This window comes from Calypte anna, chromosome 6 (assembly GCF_003957555.1).
Source record: "Calypte anna isolate BGI_N300 chromosome 6, bCalAnn1_v1.p, whole genome shotgun sequence".
NCBI lineage: Eukaryota > Metazoa > Chordata > Aves > Apodiformes > Trochilidae > Calypte > Calypte anna.
This window is the reverse complement of record NC_044252.1, coordinates 11,970,897-11,989,782: the sequence shown is the minus strand read 5'-3', so window position 1 is coordinate 11,989,782 and position 18,886 is coordinate 11,970,897. Positions and strand designations below refer to the sequence as shown.

The 18,886-nt window shown below is 35.8% G+C and overlaps 1 protein-coding gene across 6 annotated transcripts in view; it reads left to right on the top strand.

Annotated features, from left to right (window-relative positions):
- Positions 1–18,886, top strand: part of HERC4 (HECT and RLD domain containing E3 ubiquitin protein ligase 4) — a 37,272-nt gene that overhangs the window by 8,836 nt on the left and 9,550 nt on the right. For 5 of the 6 annotated variants that reach the window (XM_030453016.1, XM_030453015.1, XM_030453017.1 and 2 more), the window contains exons 6-18: positions 469–690; positions 2,850–2,941; positions 5,040–5,170; positions 6,167–6,327; positions 6,692–6,768; positions 8,861–8,985; positions 9,499–9,558; positions 10,058–10,169; positions 10,500–10,689; positions 11,788–11,960; positions 13,760–13,876; positions 16,403–16,426; positions 16,933–17,031. In XM_030453016.1, coding sequence (XP_030308876.1) covers positions 469–690; positions 2,850–2,941; positions 5,040–5,170; positions 6,167–6,327; positions 6,692–6,768; positions 8,861–8,985; positions 9,499–9,558; positions 10,058–10,169; positions 10,500–10,689; positions 11,788–11,960; positions 13,760–13,876; positions 16,403–16,426; positions 16,933–17,031 — 1,583 coding nt within the window. The remainder of the gene's footprint in view (positions 1–468; positions 691–2,849; positions 2,942–5,039; positions 5,171–6,166; positions 6,328–6,691; positions 6,769–8,860; positions 8,986–9,498; positions 9,559–10,057; positions 10,170–10,499; positions 10,690–11,787; positions 11,961–13,759; positions 13,877–16,402; positions 16,427–16,932; positions 17,032–18,886) is intronic. The other variant, XM_030453021.1, reaches the window with a different exon arrangement.

The window sequence follows — 18,886 nt, the reverse complement described above, 5'->3', positions numbered from 1 at the left end:
AAATTTCCCACTTAAGTTATATGTAAAATTGAAGTATTTTACCATATAAAAGCTTAAATGAGGTTTGCATACTGGACATGCAAAAATTTCTAATCACAATCTCAATAAGATATCTCCATAAAAATGTACATATTATTGGAACTCTAAATGGAACGACATCTTGTTAATAATAACCAAACTCATGTTATCAACACTGTTGAAACAGGAATGTTAAGAGCAGTTTTGAGGGTTTTAGATGTTAGTTAAATCATTTCAGTCTGATTAAATACTTAAGTTGAATTTGAGTGTGCAAATTACACAAGAATGCTTAGGTTCAGAAGTCAGTAATTTGCATGCATTTTTAAATTCAGAAATATTTAGCTCTCTAACTTGTAATATTCTAACTGTCTAACTTTTACCTTTTCTTACAGTAAATTTTATATAATAAACCATATTGATTGTGTTTTATTTTTTTTTTTCTTTAAACAGGAAGTGAAGTGTTTTCCTGGGGACAAAATAAATATGGCCAGCTGGGCTTGGGTTATGAGTATAAAAAGCAGAACTCGCCACATGTGATTAAATCTCTGTTGGGAATCCCTTTTGCACAGATTGCAGCAGGAGGAGCCCATAGTTTTGTACTAACTCTTTCTGGAGCCATTTTTGGATGGGGACGCAACAAATTTGGGCAGCTGGGTCTCAGTGATGATAATGGTAGGTAAATATTGCTCCTGTAAAATTTCATGCTGAAGGTTTGGGTTTGTGAATCTAAAGAAAGTGGTATTCCTAGAAAATGAGCAGACAGAACAAACATTTGTTGAATATTTTCAGAGTGCTGATGTCATGTGAGATTGTGTAAGAGCCAACAGGTTTTTCCTCAGCTGTTCTGTAGTGGTAGTTCTGACAGTGATATGCTGAAATTCTAGTCTGCTTGACTTGTTTTCTTTCCCTGTTATAGATTCTTCTGTGACCTAATCTTTCTGATTGAGATTGAATTAAGATATTGTGCAGGAGTAACAGTTTGAACTGAATTTTAGGTAGATGCAATTTCTTGACAAAATGTTATCTGTTGGAACAATTTGATTATTTTTACTAGACACATCTAAGGTGTCTTCATTGTTTTACTGTCATGTGGGTATCTGCCTTTCTCAGGTCACTTTTGCTAATCACTCATGATTTTCATCTGACCATTTCTGAAATATCCTCTACTAGGGTTTTGATACTCATTGATTTTAAGCAAGTGGTTAGGCTAGACAAAAAATTGTTTCTTTGTTGGTTGTTGTCACAGTTTAACAGTGGGCCAGCAGTCATCGAATGACAGATGCTCTCTATTAATCCCCCTCTTCTCCTTGGTAAAGAAAGGAGAGAATAAGGGAGAGAGACTTATGAGTCAGAAACTAAACTCCACAGCTTTAATGAAACAGTAGTGATAAAAAAGGAAAAACTGTTAAATATATGCAAATATACAGAAAAACAATACCTTGTTCCTTCCCCTTCTCCCCCATTAACACATCACTCCCAAGGCTGCAGGGCAGCCCTGGGAAAGTCCAGGCTGGACTCCTGGGGTCAGCAGCAGTTGGGAGCTGGAGGCAGGAACACACAGGTTCAGGCTGGCATGGATCAGGAGCACAGGCAGAGGAACAGATGGAATCCTCCCAGGATGGTGAAGCAAGCAGGAGCAGGGGAAAGATGAAGGGATTTGACCCTTGTGATCCCTCAAATTTATACAGAGTATGACACCTATGGGATGGAATACTCTGTTTGGTCAGTTTTGGTCACTGCCTTGTCCGCTCCTCCTTTAGGGAAGGCTGCAGGTGTGACCTTTTTAACTCCCTTTGTGGAGCACAGGATTTTCCTCAGTACCGAGCAGTGTCCTTGGTTCTGCACACCATTCTCTAGCAGTAACTATAAACATTGAGTGTTATCAGTCCTAGAAGCAGACACTGACTGAGAAACTTGCTGTTAATTTCAGCAGGAGCAGCTACTTCAAAGAAACTTAACTGAAACTAAAATTACAAGGCAAAAAATTAATTCTATCTTGTCCCAAACCAGGACGCCTCTGTTATATTACACTGCACGTTATCCTTGCCTAGTGCTCCAAGGTGGTGTACTGCCAGGTTCCTGCAATACACAGTGTAGCATGGAATAACCTATAGCTAGTTTCATGAATTCAAATTTTCTCACTGATTCATTATTCTCAATACTATTTAAAATAAGAAAGGTGCATTGTAGCTAAAATGTATGTTTGAATTAACACTTTAAATGGGGTCCCACTCATACTTTTCAGAAATTAAATTTTCAAGGAAGGCTCCAGTTGCCTCTACATGTTATTTGAAATATGTATAATCTCTTTTTTTATATAGCATCACCTCTCAGGAAAGTCACTTCTGTGTGGATAGGGTTTCTTACATGCACTTTAGCATGCCTGACAAATCTTAAGACATAAGCATTAGCATTTAAAAAAAAGTTTTCTTGTGCAATTGGATGACAAAGTTGATTTATTCTGATGATGGAGGAAATTTAGTTGGGCTTTCTGATTACTCAGTGTTCCATTCTGTTATATGTTTAGTAATACTGTTTTCTTGTAGCCAGTGGCAGAATTTATTGTTCTGTATTTAGTGGTTTATGGATTGTCATTTGATCCACTGCTTGTGAAAATGAAACTATTTGCTACAAACTATTCCAGTGTCTCAGTCTGGTAATAACACTTTTCTCTCAAAGATGCATAAAGTCAGTCACAATGATTGCATTATGCTAACAAATTGAAAGTGTTTCTTTGACTGGAAGCAAATAAGAATAAGTGAGCAGAAAGCTTGTTCTCTGATTTTTATTTTCAAAATCAAGCGATCCTACTGCTGTATTAAACCTTTCAGACAGGTATGTTCCTACTCTGCTAAAGTCACTGAGAACTCAGAAGGTTGTTCATATATGTTGTGGAGAAGATCATACTGCTGCTCTTACAAAGGTACAGTATTTAAAGATATGTTTACTTTTTTTTTTTTAATGTTTTCAAAAGAAGATGCTACCTCAGTAGCAAATAGTAATAAAAGTTCTGCATGAAACTTAAGAGTTTATTGGATGAAATTGAGGAAACACTGGAAGAATGGTTAAATCTTTGAAAGCTATTTAACTATTGCATCAGTGCTGCATTTTCCTACAGAGATGTAGAAATCAAATAGAATTTAAATAGAATAAAACAAATATGTCAGATTGTTTTATACATAACTGACTAAATGCATAGTTTGGAGTAATTTTTAAATTTTAAAACCTGCTTGGAATCTTTTTGGAGCAATGTAAAATCCATAGTTCCAGCCCTCTCTCTTACACTTATTATAACTATAAATAGTGCATTTCAAACATCAGTGGATGACAATTACCTTTATTTTGTGGTGGGTAAACTAATTACATGTGTGTCTTACTTGAAATGATTGATTCCTATGTTGTTCCTCCTGTGCTTTGGTAGTGGGATTAAACTTCAACATTTAGGTGTAAGTCAGTATTGTTTTGATATTATCTGTTGTTCAACACTCTCAATAAAATGTGTCAGTTTATAAACAGATTGTTTTGACCTTATTACTTATAGCAATAGAAAACAATTCTGACCAATCAAGATTTGGAAAATGTCTAAGTATCCCTTTAATCTCTGAATTTGTTGAATTAAAAAAATAGCTGTAGAAGGCCTTAGAATTTTGAAAATAACTACTTTTAGTATTTTATTTCTGAGCAAAAGGCATCCGTGTTTAATTTTGGAAAATGTATGGGGTTTTTTGAATGTCAGTTTGAATTTTTACAGTGCAGCAAGTGAAAAGTTGTTTTGAAGAATGTGATGTGTCCTAAGTGTGGTTATATTTTTGTTGTTTATGTCTGCTTAATTTTCTGTAGTGAAAGGAAGAGACTGTTCACAAGCAAATGCTTTTTGTCTTGAAGTATTCTCCTGCTTTGACTGAAAAAAAATGTGGCAACTTTGCAGTCCTAAAGTTGATATTGAGGTGTTGTGCAAGGTTAGGGAAATATAGAATGTAGAAAATACAGCAGTCTGTACTTTGCATTTTAAATGTTTTTCCCTTTCTAATGTATAGAAGTTGCCTTCAAACTAGCTTTAAAGCTGATGGACTTAGTTAAGATACTGAATTTCCTGTTAATGTTTAAAAAAATTGTCATCCATTTGTATAGCTCCTTTTTCCCTTGCATGCTAGACCTTGCAGAACAAGGGTCTTGATTTATATATTTTGTAGAGGTACTATGTACATATGTGAGCATTCCTCAAGTCCTTCTGAACTTCAGAAAAAGCTGTCACTGTTTGTTATCCTGATTCAGTGAATAAGGCTGTTGGTTTTTCTTAGTGGATGCTGCCATTTTAATGATGATTTCCAGCAGAGGTCCAGGCTGGTGCAGAGTAGCATTGAAAGAATCAGCTTTACAATTTCAAAGCATTTGAAAATGGAAAGTTTCAAAGTTGTTGTAAGGTAAGTTGTACAAGTTCTGAAAATGCTACTGATTTGACATTCTTTCATTTGAAGTTTTTGGTTAATTTTTTGTTTAAATTAATCAAAAACACTTTAAAAATTGCTTAAATTGCTTGCCTTACAGCAATGTTGAAATTCGGATTTCTTACACTTGAATGAATAATGAAGCTGACTATTTCAGTCACACTCTGCATCATCTGTTTGAGGAGGGCAGCTTTCTAATTAGTGATAGCTTTAAACTTTATATTCAGAATCTAAAAGACTTAAAAATTGTTGTAGTTCAAGAAAACTGGAAACAAGGAAAAATGAGGGTTAGTATCTATTAATGACACAAGTTGATGGTAGGACTACTATATAATAATGTGGAAATGACAAGAACACAGTTTAACACAAAGTAATACTTGATAGCTGAGTTTAATAACTAATGTTAACGTAGGACCACTTGTGCCTCAGGGCCCTTTTATGCATGTATATTTTCTCTCCTTTTGCCACAATTCCAAAATCATCAGACAAGGAGATTGACTGAACCTGTATTTCTTTTAAGTTTCATATTCTGAGATGTACTATAATTTTAATGCAAATAATTTATTTGTTTAGGAAGGTGGGGTTTTTACATTTGGAGCTGGAGGCTATGGTCAGTTGGGTCATAACTCTACTAGTCATGAGATAAACCCAAGGAAAGTTTTTGAACTTATGGGAAGTGTTGTGACGCAAATCACTTGTGGCAGGTAAGGTCTGTTCTGTCCTAGCACTTGTTTGATGTGGAGCTTCATACACATAATATAAAGTGTTGGTTTTCTTTTTACCCTTTGTGGTTAGAGAAGACAAGATAGTCTCCAACAAGAGATATTTAGGGACCTTACTGGATTCTAAAAACAATCTGTAGAAGAACTAAAGGGAATTATGCTGTTTGAGAGGCTCTGATTTTCTAAACTGGAAGTGTAAATTATCAGTATGAAGGTGGTGTTTCTTGCTGTCCTTTTGTCATTTTCTGTTAGGGAACAAATGAATTTGGGGAGGTACATGAGCATCACTGAGAATAAGTTTAAAATGTGGAAACAATTTGTTTTGTGAAATACATGTAATATTGTATGGTACTTCAGTTCCTAGTGGGTTTTTACTATATACATTAGAATGGCACCCAAGAAATGGGAAAAAAATTCCCAGTACACACTAAGATGCTCTTGTTCAAAGAATTGCATACTAAGATGACAAAATGAGGGAGGCAACATATTTATTTTTTTTTTTAGATGGGCACACTTTATTATTTTGGTTAAAAATGTATATATAACTGTAAATTTATCTTTCTACCATTTGGTGGTTGTTGACTTATACTCATTCCCTTCTAATTGTTCACATAAAATCAGTTCTTACTGGGCTCAAGTTTATGGGGATGAGAGGGGAAAGATGCAGCAGCCAATCTGATAGAAACTTGAAATCTCTGCATGTCTAGAGATATACCCTAAAGGTCAGATTGTGGCTAAGCAATGCTTCATGACAGAACCTGGTATCTCTTTTTCTGTGAACTTTGCCATGAAAGTGGAATATTGCCTGTTGGAGTACAAATGAAGTATTATTACCAGTGACAGTGTATTGCCAGTAGAGGAGTGCAGTGTATGATAACTACAGGACCTTTAATATGCTGGTGACACAATTGTCAGGCAGGCCTGCACAGAGCATATTAAAACTCTCAACTTTTTGTTACTGAATTTTCTTTGCCTTAGGCAGCACACCATTGCATTTGTTCCTTCATCTGGAAGAATCTATTCTTTTGGACTTGGAGGTAATGGGCAATTAGGTACAGGAACAACCAGTAACAGGAAAAGTCCCTTCACAGTGAAAGGAAACTGGCTGCCTTACAGTACTCAGTGCCCGATAACCACAGGTAGGCAACAGCTGTAATATTTAGTTCTTGGATTCCTGTTTCTTTATAGTTTCTTACAAACCTCAAGGTTTAAACTAAATATGGGTTATAATCACTTTGCTCCAGACAGTTCCTTTTCACTGCTCTGTTCCCTAGAAGCTGTTTCTGCTGTAGGAAATACAGGCTCACTTGCAATAGTGTGTCAGGTCCTTTGCTGTTAGTGTTTACCTCAATTAAAGATAGTCTTAACTGTTGTATCGCAAAGATCCCTTTCAATGAGACTACATAACAAAGGCAGCTTTTTAAATGGAGTCTTTATTGCAGTGTCTTAATAATTTCTCAAATTTGCATTTTCACAGTTGCCTTTGTTTTATTTATATTGCAGGCAGTGAGGAGTGTTACTGTGTGAAAAGAATTTTCTCTGGTGGTGACCAAAGTTTTGCACACTACTTTTATCCACAGGTAACAAATTAAATGTATTATGATTTCAAAGCTTATCAAAGTTAAATTTTAGTTTTTCTGATACATTTTAAAAGAGGATAATTTTGAAGATGCATGAGTACGTTTTGAAGTTCATTAGAGCAGTGTTGAAGCACAAGACAATAACACCACTTAGCAACTAGAGGACTTGGATCCACTTATGGAGCGTTAGTTGTAAGCTCTTGAGGATTTTTGGTATAAGCTTTTTTCCTGAGTGATGGATGCACACACTTGTTTTCCTTTCATAAAGAAAAGGGCAATTGAATTTGCACTCTTCACCCTTGCACAGTCCTCCTCAGTAACTCCTGACTGCACCTTTGCTGTCTTCTGCTTTATATCCTTTTTAGCATACCATAATGATCAGAAAACAAAGGGAGCTTTTGCTGAAAAGGATGGGTGGTCATGTAGCTTTTTATGCAATAGTTTTCTGCTAGTCTTAAAGCTTACATTTTAAAAGAACAAGAATTGAGCTGTTTAGATTCTATTACTGAAAAAAATAATGTAAGGTCTTTCCAGTAAAAACGGCAACATGAGAGTGTGATGGATAAGAAATGTTATTAGAGGACAAGATCAGAGGAAAAAAATAAGATGAAGTTATATGACTAGATTTTTATAGGAACTGTTTTCAGTATAGCATAGCAGATATTAGACCATAGGAATAATGGAGCATCAAGAGTTGAGTATGTAGAGTGAGAACTAATAACCAAACAGGTTTCAGTGGCAAACATATTTGCTGTTAAGAAATACTGAGTACAGGCCAGGCTTGCAGCAGCCCTCTGTTGTACAGTAGTTACATTCTAATCTTGTACAGGATTCACAATTTTTCTAGTTTGGTTTCATTTCTGATTCTGTTTGAGTTAGGGTAGGTATTGCTGTATTTTAGAGATTTTTGTTCGGCAGGTGTAGACTGGAAAAATTACTGATAATACAGGCTCAAAACTTCTCCATTAAAACTCCTTTGCTTTCTTGTGTGTAATTTGCATAATTACTGAAGTAGGTTGTGACTGTCTAATTGAGGCAAAATGGAGACTGGATGAATGCAGTTACTGTTCTGTGCAAAAAACATTAGCAATAAATGAACTTTGATGCTGTGGAAGTGTTACTTCTGGTTCTTCCTAGTTTGATAGTTTGTGTTGAATTCTTACAAAGTGAGTGAGTACTGTACTCCTGAGACTTGTGGGCCCTTGCCAGTTAAAGGGTTTTAGACAAGATCTGTTTTCTCATGTCAGTTTTTGGGCAGCTCAGTTCTGTGAGTTGTTTCTGAGCTTAAATGATACTTTGGCTGAACATAAATGAAATGGCAAGAGGGTTTGTCATCTCAGTCTTGTATTAAGGGGTCAGAAGTACTGATTTTTGGGTAGTCACCATGCTAAGTCACCTATATTTTCAGACTGCACCCTCAGGAAAAATAAGTTTCCATTTACTTGTTTAACCTTAATTTTGGTGCTATTTGCTGTCTCTTTTTTGAACCAATTCTCCTACTCAAAATGATGGTCCTGATTCTGCTTCTCTTTACTGTTAGAAATCTTACTGGAATTCTTTCAGTACAAGCAGCACATCAAAATGCAGCTCATCTGATGATGCAGTAAATGTTCAGAGAAACATGATTCATTCTTGGAGGAATCTGATAGAAGTGGAGTGGGAGAGCAGCTGTCAAAAAATTTAATGTTTGGTTTTTTTTTCCCTGTATGCTCATAGCCTGGCACTGAGCTAACTGGCTCATAGTGACTAGGGTGTAGAGAGGCTTACTAGCCTGGTGTAAACCTTGTTTGTGTTCATCTTCCAGAAGAGTACTTGCACGTTTAGGGAGTTTACCATGGAGTACGCTGTGGTGTGAATTAGCATTCTAAACGAGATGTTTTTAGAATATGCTCTGCTTTCTGCTACATTCATAGTGAATGCAGAACTATTGGAATAGTAGCATAGTAAATTTATCCTTGGAATTCTTTTGCAATAATAGTCTGAGTAGGCAAATTGTCAGTAAATGAAGAGATAAAGAGCTTACTTACAAGGACTGATTTTTCTGGAAATCAATTTTGTGTGCTTGATTCTTTCTGCTCTCTTTAAAATCTAGAACATGGTGCCACCAGATGATTTTAGGTATCCTGACTTTTTGAAGCAGATCTGGACTGTGAATGAAACATTTATTCAAAGACTGCTGACTTTCCCATCTGGAAGACTTCCTGTAGAGCTAGCTAAGTAAGTGATGTTGAGGAAAAGTTGCCATTTGTCATTTTGTTATGAATTGGGCATTAATGAGGTTTTGTACATACATAGCAAAGCTATTTTTAACTGCTGATTTTTATTACATTCAGAGCTTTTGCTGTGGTATTTTGTCTATCTTGTCAAGTTATTTAGATCATTTAGTCTGTGTTATCTCTGTCACAGTTTAGATGACTATACAAAATTAAATCAAATGTATATTGCACACTGATAAATAATACATGTAGAGAAATATTAGAATAGCTCAGAGATTGTTGTTTCTGCTTTAATAAGGGAGGATGCAAAGACACTAAAAATGAATTGCAAGATATGTCTAAAGCTTTGAGTCTTGAATGGAGGCTTTATCTAGTGTTCCTTAATCAGATTATGTCAGACTTCCATCCTTTGTATAGTGTAATTTATTAGGGATTAAATCCAGGTTTTTTTAATTGCAAATGCTAATTTGTAGAAAGCAAATAAATGTAACTTATTTCATATGAACAATTTCAGTGAAATTGATGGAACGTTCTCCTCTGCTGGGTGCCTGAATGGGAGCTTTTTGGCTTTGAGGTAAGTGGTCAGGCTTTTAAAAGAAGTATTCCTCTGAACAGAATTAGTGGTGGCTGCCTTCCTTATGTCTCTTATTTCAGCTATAACACCTTTCTGGAGTTGTCTTGTCTTACTGTTACTCTGATACTCACAGTTTAAACTTGTAGCTACTTTACTGGTTTGTCAGATGGCCCAAATGCTTTCTGCCAATCTTTAGAAGCTGCTGCCACGTAAGCCAGCTAAACTCATGACTTATGTGCCACAGGTTGTATGTCATTCAGGGAGAATATATTGCATTGACTGGTTTAGATCCAAGTGTTTTTGCATTATTCTTTTTCAGTTAGAGAATTTTTTTTCATTTGTTCCAAAGGTTATATAAGGGAGGAAAGTCTGATACTGTGGTTTCTTGCTTTTTAATTCCTTAGTTGGGCTAAAAATTCAAGGTGGAAAAATGTCTTAAGTTGCATAAAATACATTATTTAGTCTTTTTCTCTCTTTCTCTTTTTTTTTTTTCCCCCAGCAATGATGATCATTACAAAACCAGCACAAAATTCTCAGGGGTTGATATGAATGCTGCTAGACTACTGTTTCACAAACTTATACAGCCTGACCATCCTCATATATCACAACAGGTTTGTGCTCCATGTTTTCCTTATTTTTGGGTTTATCTTTCTGCATTACACCTATCCACAAATGTTGTACTTGCTTAGTCCCCTTTACCAACTTTCTTTACTCAACAATAGTTCAGCTGTAAATATGGAGAGCTGCATTTTATTGTGACAATTAGGTAATATATCAGCATACTGTATTTTACTATTTAATGTGCTGTCTTTTTTTCTAAGTGTATAAAACTCTAATTTAAACTCATTATGATTGTTTACTTGATTATTTTTAATCTAGGTGGGCATTTGTTTGAATTCACAACTGCATTGGTATAAACTGAATTTTATGATGTGCCATAGGTGGCAGCTAGTTTGGAAAAGAACCTTATTCCCAAATTGACCAGCTCCTTACCAGATGTTGAAGCTTTGAGGCTGTATCTTACTCTACCAGAATGTCCACTGATGAGTGATGCAAACAATTTCACAACATTAGCTATTCCTTTTGGAACAGCCATTCTGAACCTAGAAAAAGCTCCTCTGAAAGTTCTTGGTAAGAAACTGAATTTTTTACTGTTAAAACTAAGGATCTCCAGAGAAAAGAAATAGAAATTCCATTAGTGAAAACATGGTCTCAGCAACACATGCTGTTTATTTACAATTCTGTAGATTTCTGCACGTAGAAAACTAAGGGTTGATGTTGGTCAATGCCTAAGAAAACACCTGTTCTGCTGTTTGAGTGAGTTAAATGGCCATGTGAATGAATTAATCTGTTACTGCAATTTTTTGACTGATTCCATTTGGGAGGAATTGTGTAGTTCAGTGTTTTAATGTGTCTTTGCACTTCAAAATGAAAATCACGTGATAAGACAGTTGACAAATTCTAAGCAATTTACAGAAGTGTTGCAGAGTAGATGTGAAATTGGTTTTGACTATAGCACTTATTTGGTTCTTCTGAGGAGTTCGTGTTTTCTCACTGATCCAAAGTTGTGATATTCAAATATTCAGCTCTATGTTTTTTTTTTACTATACTGACTTACACCTTCTTATTGTGACTCTTGTCACCTGAAATTCAGCTTGAAGTATTGAATTTTCGGAATATTTCCTTTTTAATTGGTGCATTTTTGAGAGGGTGTTTCCTTTCTCGATTGTTTTTTGCCTTGTAACCCAGCTCTTGGGTTTTTTCTGTAGTTTTTGGTGAGAGTAAAGAGCTTGTGTTCTGTAAAGAACTGCAAACTATATTTTAGAACAGGAGTTCCTTTTTTTTGTGTTGCTTCACTTTTCATTGCTCTTGGTACTGTGTTTAAGTCAAGGTTTCAGAATTTCAGGTTGGTTTTATGTCAAAAGTTGCTTTGAGATGCTCTTGTGCTCTGGATGAGCAGATTTAACAGATTAAAGAGTTGATGTGTAACAATAGAGCTTTAAACAGACTTCATTATTGATACAAAGATTAGTGTGTTGTTTAAAAATCTGCACCTGTCTTCCTGTGTTAAACTGGTTTTGAGCCTTTTTTTTTGTTTGTTGTTTGATAGAGAGTCTTTAGTAACATACAAATATACTAGCAAAACATTTTTTTTTAACTTAGAAGAATAGCACAACATCATGTTGTGGTGGCAAGTACTAAGTTTGTGTGTTCACTCTTTGTTGACAGAAAATTGGTGGTCTGTGCTTGAACCTCCATTGTTCCTGAAGATAGTGGAACTCTACAAGGATGTCATAGTCCACCTCCTGAAGCTGTGCAAGATGGGTGTTCCAGCCTCTGAAAGAAGAATACTTACCACTTTTCTACACACAGGTTTCAGAGTTCTGGAAATACTGCATAGAGTATGTTTACATTAATTTTAACTGTTTATTTTCTAGTTTGTTTTTGTCAGCATCTGTGTGATTTGTAGGTGTTAAAAGAACTAAAGTCACTTAAGTCTTTTAAGTACTTAGACTTGCATCTGTAGAGATGTCTGTAGTTGTGCCATCTGGACATATGAACCATTGGAATTCTGGATTTCAAGTTGATGTGATGATAGATTTACCTATTTTTTTTGGGAACATAGGCTGAGTCAGTTGCATCTATGAATGCAAAAGAATTGGAAATGCAAAAGTTGGAAAAAATAGCCTCTTAACCTTAAAATGATAGCAAATGAAACCACAAATGGAAGAACAACCGGTATTTTGAACATGAAAGATCTGCACAATTTTACCAAGACAAATATTATTATATTCCACTCGATTAGTATTATAACTTAATTAATGAAAACCAATGAATGTGTGAACTTTAAAAAAAAATAGCCTAAAATCACTTGGAGTAACCAGCCTGTGCCTGTCATAGTGTGCTACCCATTGCTGCTGAGTTTTCCCCTCCCACACTCTAATTTTTCTCTAGTTTATTCTGGTCTCATGCCATTATGTGCTTATATGCTAAAAGAGCACCTCATAAGGTGCTGGTCAAACACTGTAGTTACCCAATCTAGGAAGTGTCTAAATTTGGGGATCTGTGTGCTGTATGCAGCACCCTCCTCCCCAGGCTGCCAGGATGGGAAAGGCGGCAGCACTGGCAGCTGGAAAAGCGTTTCTTGATCCTTCATGGAGACCAATAAATTGAGGCTCCAAGTGAGACTGTTCAGTAACTATCTTGTGTTAAAAGTGCAAGATGTCCATTACAGATTCCCATATGGAATGCTGTTGGCATATAATAAATTATTATTTTGCTGCCTTTAGAATTTCTTTTGTTGCTTTGGCTTGCAGTATCTGCCAATTTTAATTGAAGTTGATCTTAAAGCCTCGTGAGTAATTGTACAATTGTAACTTGGCTCTCCTAAGCTCCTATTTTGTCTTTTTTTAAACCCAACTTGGAGTAATATGTAGCCACATGGTAGAAAAATTTAAAAAATTATATCTTGCCTGCTGCCCAACTATTTGTCTTCATATTCTTAATAATTATCTGGTATGGACTAAAGCAAGACAAAAAATAGGGTGACAGATATCTATGATGTCTGGGGTATTTCACCAATCTAGTGTTTGGTTTTGGCAGGGGAGATGTTTGAGAAAAGTAGGCTTAGATTATCTGGTTATAAAGACAGATTTTCTGTTTTGGCAGTTAATGGTGCTTAATGGTCCTTGGGGAAAGAAGTGAGTGTTATTGATATGTTGACGCTTCTGAATTAAAATGATACTTTTGAGATAAACCTTATTTTTGCATATCTTTATTTTCTGAAGCATGATGTTTTAAAGTTGAAACTGTTCCTCTGATCACAGGTAGTAAGAGATAGTATTAATAATGTAATTAAGAATAGTTAATTTAAGAACATAGTTCTTGAAACTTTTACAAAAACAGGAACAAGTATTTGTTCTGTTGAGATCATAAGATGTTTCAAAGTAGCAGTACTGTTCTGTGTTGTGTGATGCTGTATGCTTGGTTAATCTTATTGTTCTTTGCATGTTTGATGTGCTGCTGAACAGTCCATGTCTTTAATATTTTTTTTTAATTCTTGTAGGCACTGTTTTTCTAGAATATTTTTAGTAGCTGAGTGTCTATTGCTCACATACTAAATGCTTGAAAAACATGGAAAATGTCCTTTTGAAAACTTCTAGACAAACTGCTAATAAAAAAACCAATTGCACTCTTTTAGGTAAATGAAAGAGGACAAGTTATCCAGTATGACAGGTTTTACATTCATGAGATACAAGATTTGATAGATATAAGAAATGACTATGTCAACTGGGTCCAGCAGCAGGTATTTGGAATGGTAAGTTGTGGTGATTTTACGTGTTGGTTCCTCCCCCATGTGTTGTCCCTTTAGAAGCCTGCAGATTACGTAGGTATGTGCATTTCTTTTCCTAAAAATATTTTCCCAGTTTACTAATGCTTAACAGACTTAAGTCAAGTACTAGTTAAGGAAGAATTGTTCTATAGGTGTGCTTGTAGGGTGTCATTCGTAGGGCTGACACTGATTAACATTGTTATTATTGATTAAAAATTATTTAGAATGAGGCTTGCCATGTAAAAAAAAAATTAGGAAGTGATAAGAAAACATCTAGAATAACCTGAATTTCTATATTGTAGGTTCAGCCAATAAGAAGGCAGAATCTATCTTGGAAAACTAAGTCTAGAAGCGAAATAGGGATTTACAGGGAACAGATAACCAACATAGTCCTCTACTTTAAGTATAGCAACAAGAACTGAGCTAATTATTTCCTGGATCTGTTAAAAGCAGAGCAGTAAGTGGGAGTAAATTGGTAACTGCAGAGAATTAGTGGTGGATAAGATTTTGCCAAGGAGTTCTTTTGACTTTTGTTTTGAAATAATATTGAGTAAGTTAATATGCTTTTATAGCCACCTGAATTTAATCTTTTTGCAGCAATACGTGGAAGGTCCTGAGCATAGGACACCTAGTTTTGCCTAGTTTTATGAATACAAAGCAAGTGATGCTGTCTATCAAAGAATTGCAGTTGCAGTGTAAAATAACAACAGGGAGACTGAAGAGTGTAATAAAATGATGAGTCAGTATTGGCACTCTTGGAAGACATTTGTTTCAGCCAAGCTTGTCTGAAAAAATAACCCATGTGTGATACAGGTTGGTGTTGGTAGCTAAGAAGGGTAGTAAACTAAATGAGGTGTAGAAGCTGGAGGTAATCGTTGCAGGACCTTGGAATTAGAGACATTGTATATTTGGAAGAGAGAAGGGTATGCCAGTGAAGAGTACAGAAGTAGAGGAATTTAAAAGATGATGACCCTCACAACTGTGCATTAAATGGATGTAAACAAACCCAAATTGCATAAGATATGATTAGAAAAGAAAATAACATGGGAATATGAGAACTGGAAAATTGCTTTGTAATGAGAATCTTATTATTCATTTGTTAATTAAATAACAAGATTCAGCAGTTGCTTGATGTTACTGAGAAAATACTAGGTACTGAATTTCCTTTTAATCATCAGTATTTTGTCATACATTTGTGCAGTTTCAAGTTCAGCAGAAAATGTAATTTTGCTTCGTTATAGGACTGACAGAAATCCGATGGCCCTAGTCAGGTCTCCTTTGTAAAGTGTTTCAATGGCCTTCTTATGCCTTTGTGTCCACTAGTTTTCTGTGTCTGTGCTTTTAATATTATAAGAATACTTACTTATATAATACTTACTATAAGAAGCCCTACTTACTAATTAAACCAGTAATAATGAATCAAAATTTCTTTAGCTAGTGCAATTTTTGTCAAAACTGTTTGTCCAGTTTCTTAACAAAAATGTGGAGGGGAAAATGCAGAAGAAAAGAGAATCTCAGAAGTATTCAGAGTATTTTCAGAGACAAACTCAGAAGAAAAAGCTTTTATACTTTTAACAACAGAAAAATGAGTGAGGGCACTGTATAATGAACTACTGATCTGAATAGATGTTCTCTAGATATGGCTAAAGGGAGTTTGAAAAAAACCTGAATTAATAATAAATAATGGTAGGTACAGTAAGAGTACAAAATCACAAAAATCTGCCTGTGTCAAATAGGCTGCTCTAGTCTGGTCTTTCGTGTAGGAATTAAGGACATAGAAAGCCAGGTATTCTGCTCTCTGTGAGCCATGATTGTCTATGTTTTTTGACTTCTGAATCTCATATATACAGTAAAATTTAAAATTTTGTACTTTGTCCTTAGCTTTTATTCTTTTTCTGTTTTCTGCCTACTTGGTGGAAATGAACTTAGCTTAGAGCTAAGGAGTTTGATGTGACACCAGATGGATAACAGTTTCAGAGTACAGTTGTTTTAGTTTGTGATGGAAGTCCTTACAGTCCCAGCTACTTATAATGGTCTGTCTCAAATTTAAAGAGTCTTTTCTCATATATCTTGTCGTAAACCTAAACCATTCCTGGGATAACCTGAAAAAGTGGTGGGGTTCTTCTGTGTTTTTAAGTTTTTTAATCATTAAAAATGTTTTGCATTTAATTTGACATGCTAGAGTCGTTTGAGAATGAGAATACATAGGTAAAAGACACTGTCTTTTATTTAGTGTATGAAAATAACCTTGTAAAATGTTTAATTTTTTTATATCCATGTAAACATGATACTTTAATGGTCATTTTTTAAAAGAATTATATAAAGGTGTTGAAAGGCATGGTTGTATTTGTTAGGCTAAATAGAATGTTTATAGTCTCAGTAAACGTTCTCTTGGGGGGGAAGCTGTAGGTAAATATTTTTAGGTTTACATCAGAGGTGAACAATTAATGCAGACACTAATGCTGCTTTTTCATCTTAATTATTGCTGCCTTTGTGCAAATGCTGTCATAGGATGTCAACCATGGATTAACTGAGGTAAGATTGGTTGATCTTTTGAAGAATGTGAGGAAATCAGAAATACGAATGTCAAGGGTTGTCTGTTGTTTTATTGACTGTAAAGCTTTTAAGTTATCATGGCTATAATCTGCAAACGTTTTTGTAGGGCAAAAATAAGTAATTCCTTGTATTGCAAATTCAAAGCAGCACTTGGAAATAAGGGCTACTCTTCTGATACTGTTAGCTGTAATAAAAGTTCTGAAACGAAAATGTATTAAAGTGAGAATGTTGTTTGTGTGTGTTTTGAGTTTCTTTTTTTTTCCTTTGCTTTGTTTTGTTAAAGTACTAAACAATTGAAAATTTTTTTAATTTTCCGAAGATGCTTTTGGCCTGTTTTGACAATGAGTAAAGACTTCTTTCTCTAGTCAGTAAAATACATGTATTAAATGAGCACTATTGTAATCCTTTCTTTAATTGTGGGGTTTTTTTGGGTTTTTGTTTTTTTTTTAATAAGCAGGCATGTGACATGGTTCTTTTCATTCCAGTTAACAGATATTCCTGTTACAATTTGCACATACCCATTTGTATTTGATGCTCAGGCAAAGACAACTCTCCTACAAGCAGATGCAGTCATACAGATGCAGGTAAGAGTCTCAATTGTGAATTTTATTTTATTTTTTTAATTTGAGGTCCTGGGTTTTGTTTTTTATTGTTTATTTCTTTAAAAACTATATAATCTCTTATCCATGAGAATGAGAGGTCTAGTTTTAATCTTGGTGTATGTACATGACAGAAGCTGGAGGCTCTGTGAGTGTGGAATCTCATCAGAATTGGATTGTTCAATAATTGCACAAATTTCTAAGTAACTTCTTGTCCTGGTATTTACAAGATGACTTTTTTGAGGTGTTAGTAAACCATAGTAAAGGTGAAAATAAAAAAACAAAACAGCCAAACCAACCCCAAAACAATCCTGTCTCCCACATGGGCAAACTTTAAGTGATACATATGTAGAGCCCAGAGCTGAAGTCAATCTCTTGTTAGAGGCAACAACCAGTTACAGTTACTTTTAATTTCTTACCTTGGTGGGACTTGGAAGATAATGCTTTTCTTAAGATTGGTAGTATCAGAGAGGCAATATGTTACCACCACGTGAATATGTAGTGCACACCTAATTTCTCACTTCATTTGTCATGCCCTGTCCCAAAGTGCTGCTCAGCTCTGAAATCTGATAGATGCATGCAAGGCAGAAAAAATGCTTATATTGATAATCTAACATCTGCTTGGTATAGAGGCATAGTGTGAGCAGGTTTCTTGATCTCCTATTTTGCAGAAGTTTTTTACTCTTTTCCTGATAAATTTAATCATATGTTACTCCTCTATTTTTTCTGCTTCTGTATAAACTTTCCTAGAAATGGTAAGTAGGATGACTGAGCTGGCTGAACAGGGAGCTTTTGCTGGGACTCTGGAAAAAAAGGAGAGTTTAGCACCTTTAGAAGAAGAGGAAGCTCAGGATGACTAGCAGGATCTTGTTAGGTCATGCAGAGAGAGAATTAGAATGGCAGAAGCCCAGCTGGAACTCAGTCTGGCCACTGTCATAAGAAACAGTAAAAAAAGTTTTTACAAATACATTAACAATAAAAGGAGAGCCAGGGAGATTCTCCATCCTCTATTGGATGCAGGGAGGAGCATTGCAGCCAAGGATGAGGAAAAGGCTGAGATACTTAATGCCTTCTTTCCCTCCATCCTTAATAGTCAGACCACCTACCCCCAAGGTATTCAGCCTCCTAAGCTGGAAGATGAGGACAGAGAGCAGCACAACTCCCCCATAATCCAGGAGGAAGCAGTTAACAACTTCTGCAGCACCTGGAAATTACAAGTCTCTGGGGCCAGATGGGATCTATCCAAAAGTGTTGGGGGAGCTGGCAGAGGAGCTCACCAAGCCTTTCTCCATCATTTATCAACAATCTTAGTTGACAGGGGAGTTCCCAGATGACTGGAGGCTTCCCAGTGTGATGCCCATCAACAAGAAAGGCTGGAAAGAGAGTCTGGGGAACTACAGGCTTGTCAATGCAGAAAAAGCTATGTAGAGGTTCATCTTGAGTGCTCCCACGTGGCAAGTGCAGGAGAGCCAGGGGATCAGGCTCAACCAGCATGAGTTCAGGAAAGTCAGGTCCTGCTTTACCAGCTTGATCTCCTTCTGTGGGCAGATGGCCCACTGAGTGGACAAGGCAACAGCTGTGGATGTTGTCCACCTAGACTTTAGTAAAGTCTTTGACACTGTCTCCTCCAGCATTCTAGAAAAGCTGTTGGCTCATGGCACAGACAGGTGTAATCTTCACTGGGTTAAAAGCTGACTGCAGGACTGGGCCCAGAGAGTTGTGGTGAATTGAGTTAAATGCAGTTGACATCTGGTCACCAGTGGTGTTCCCCAGGGCCCTGTTTTGTGGCTGATCTTGTTCAGTATCTTCATGAACTAGATGAGGGGATTGAGTGCTTCCT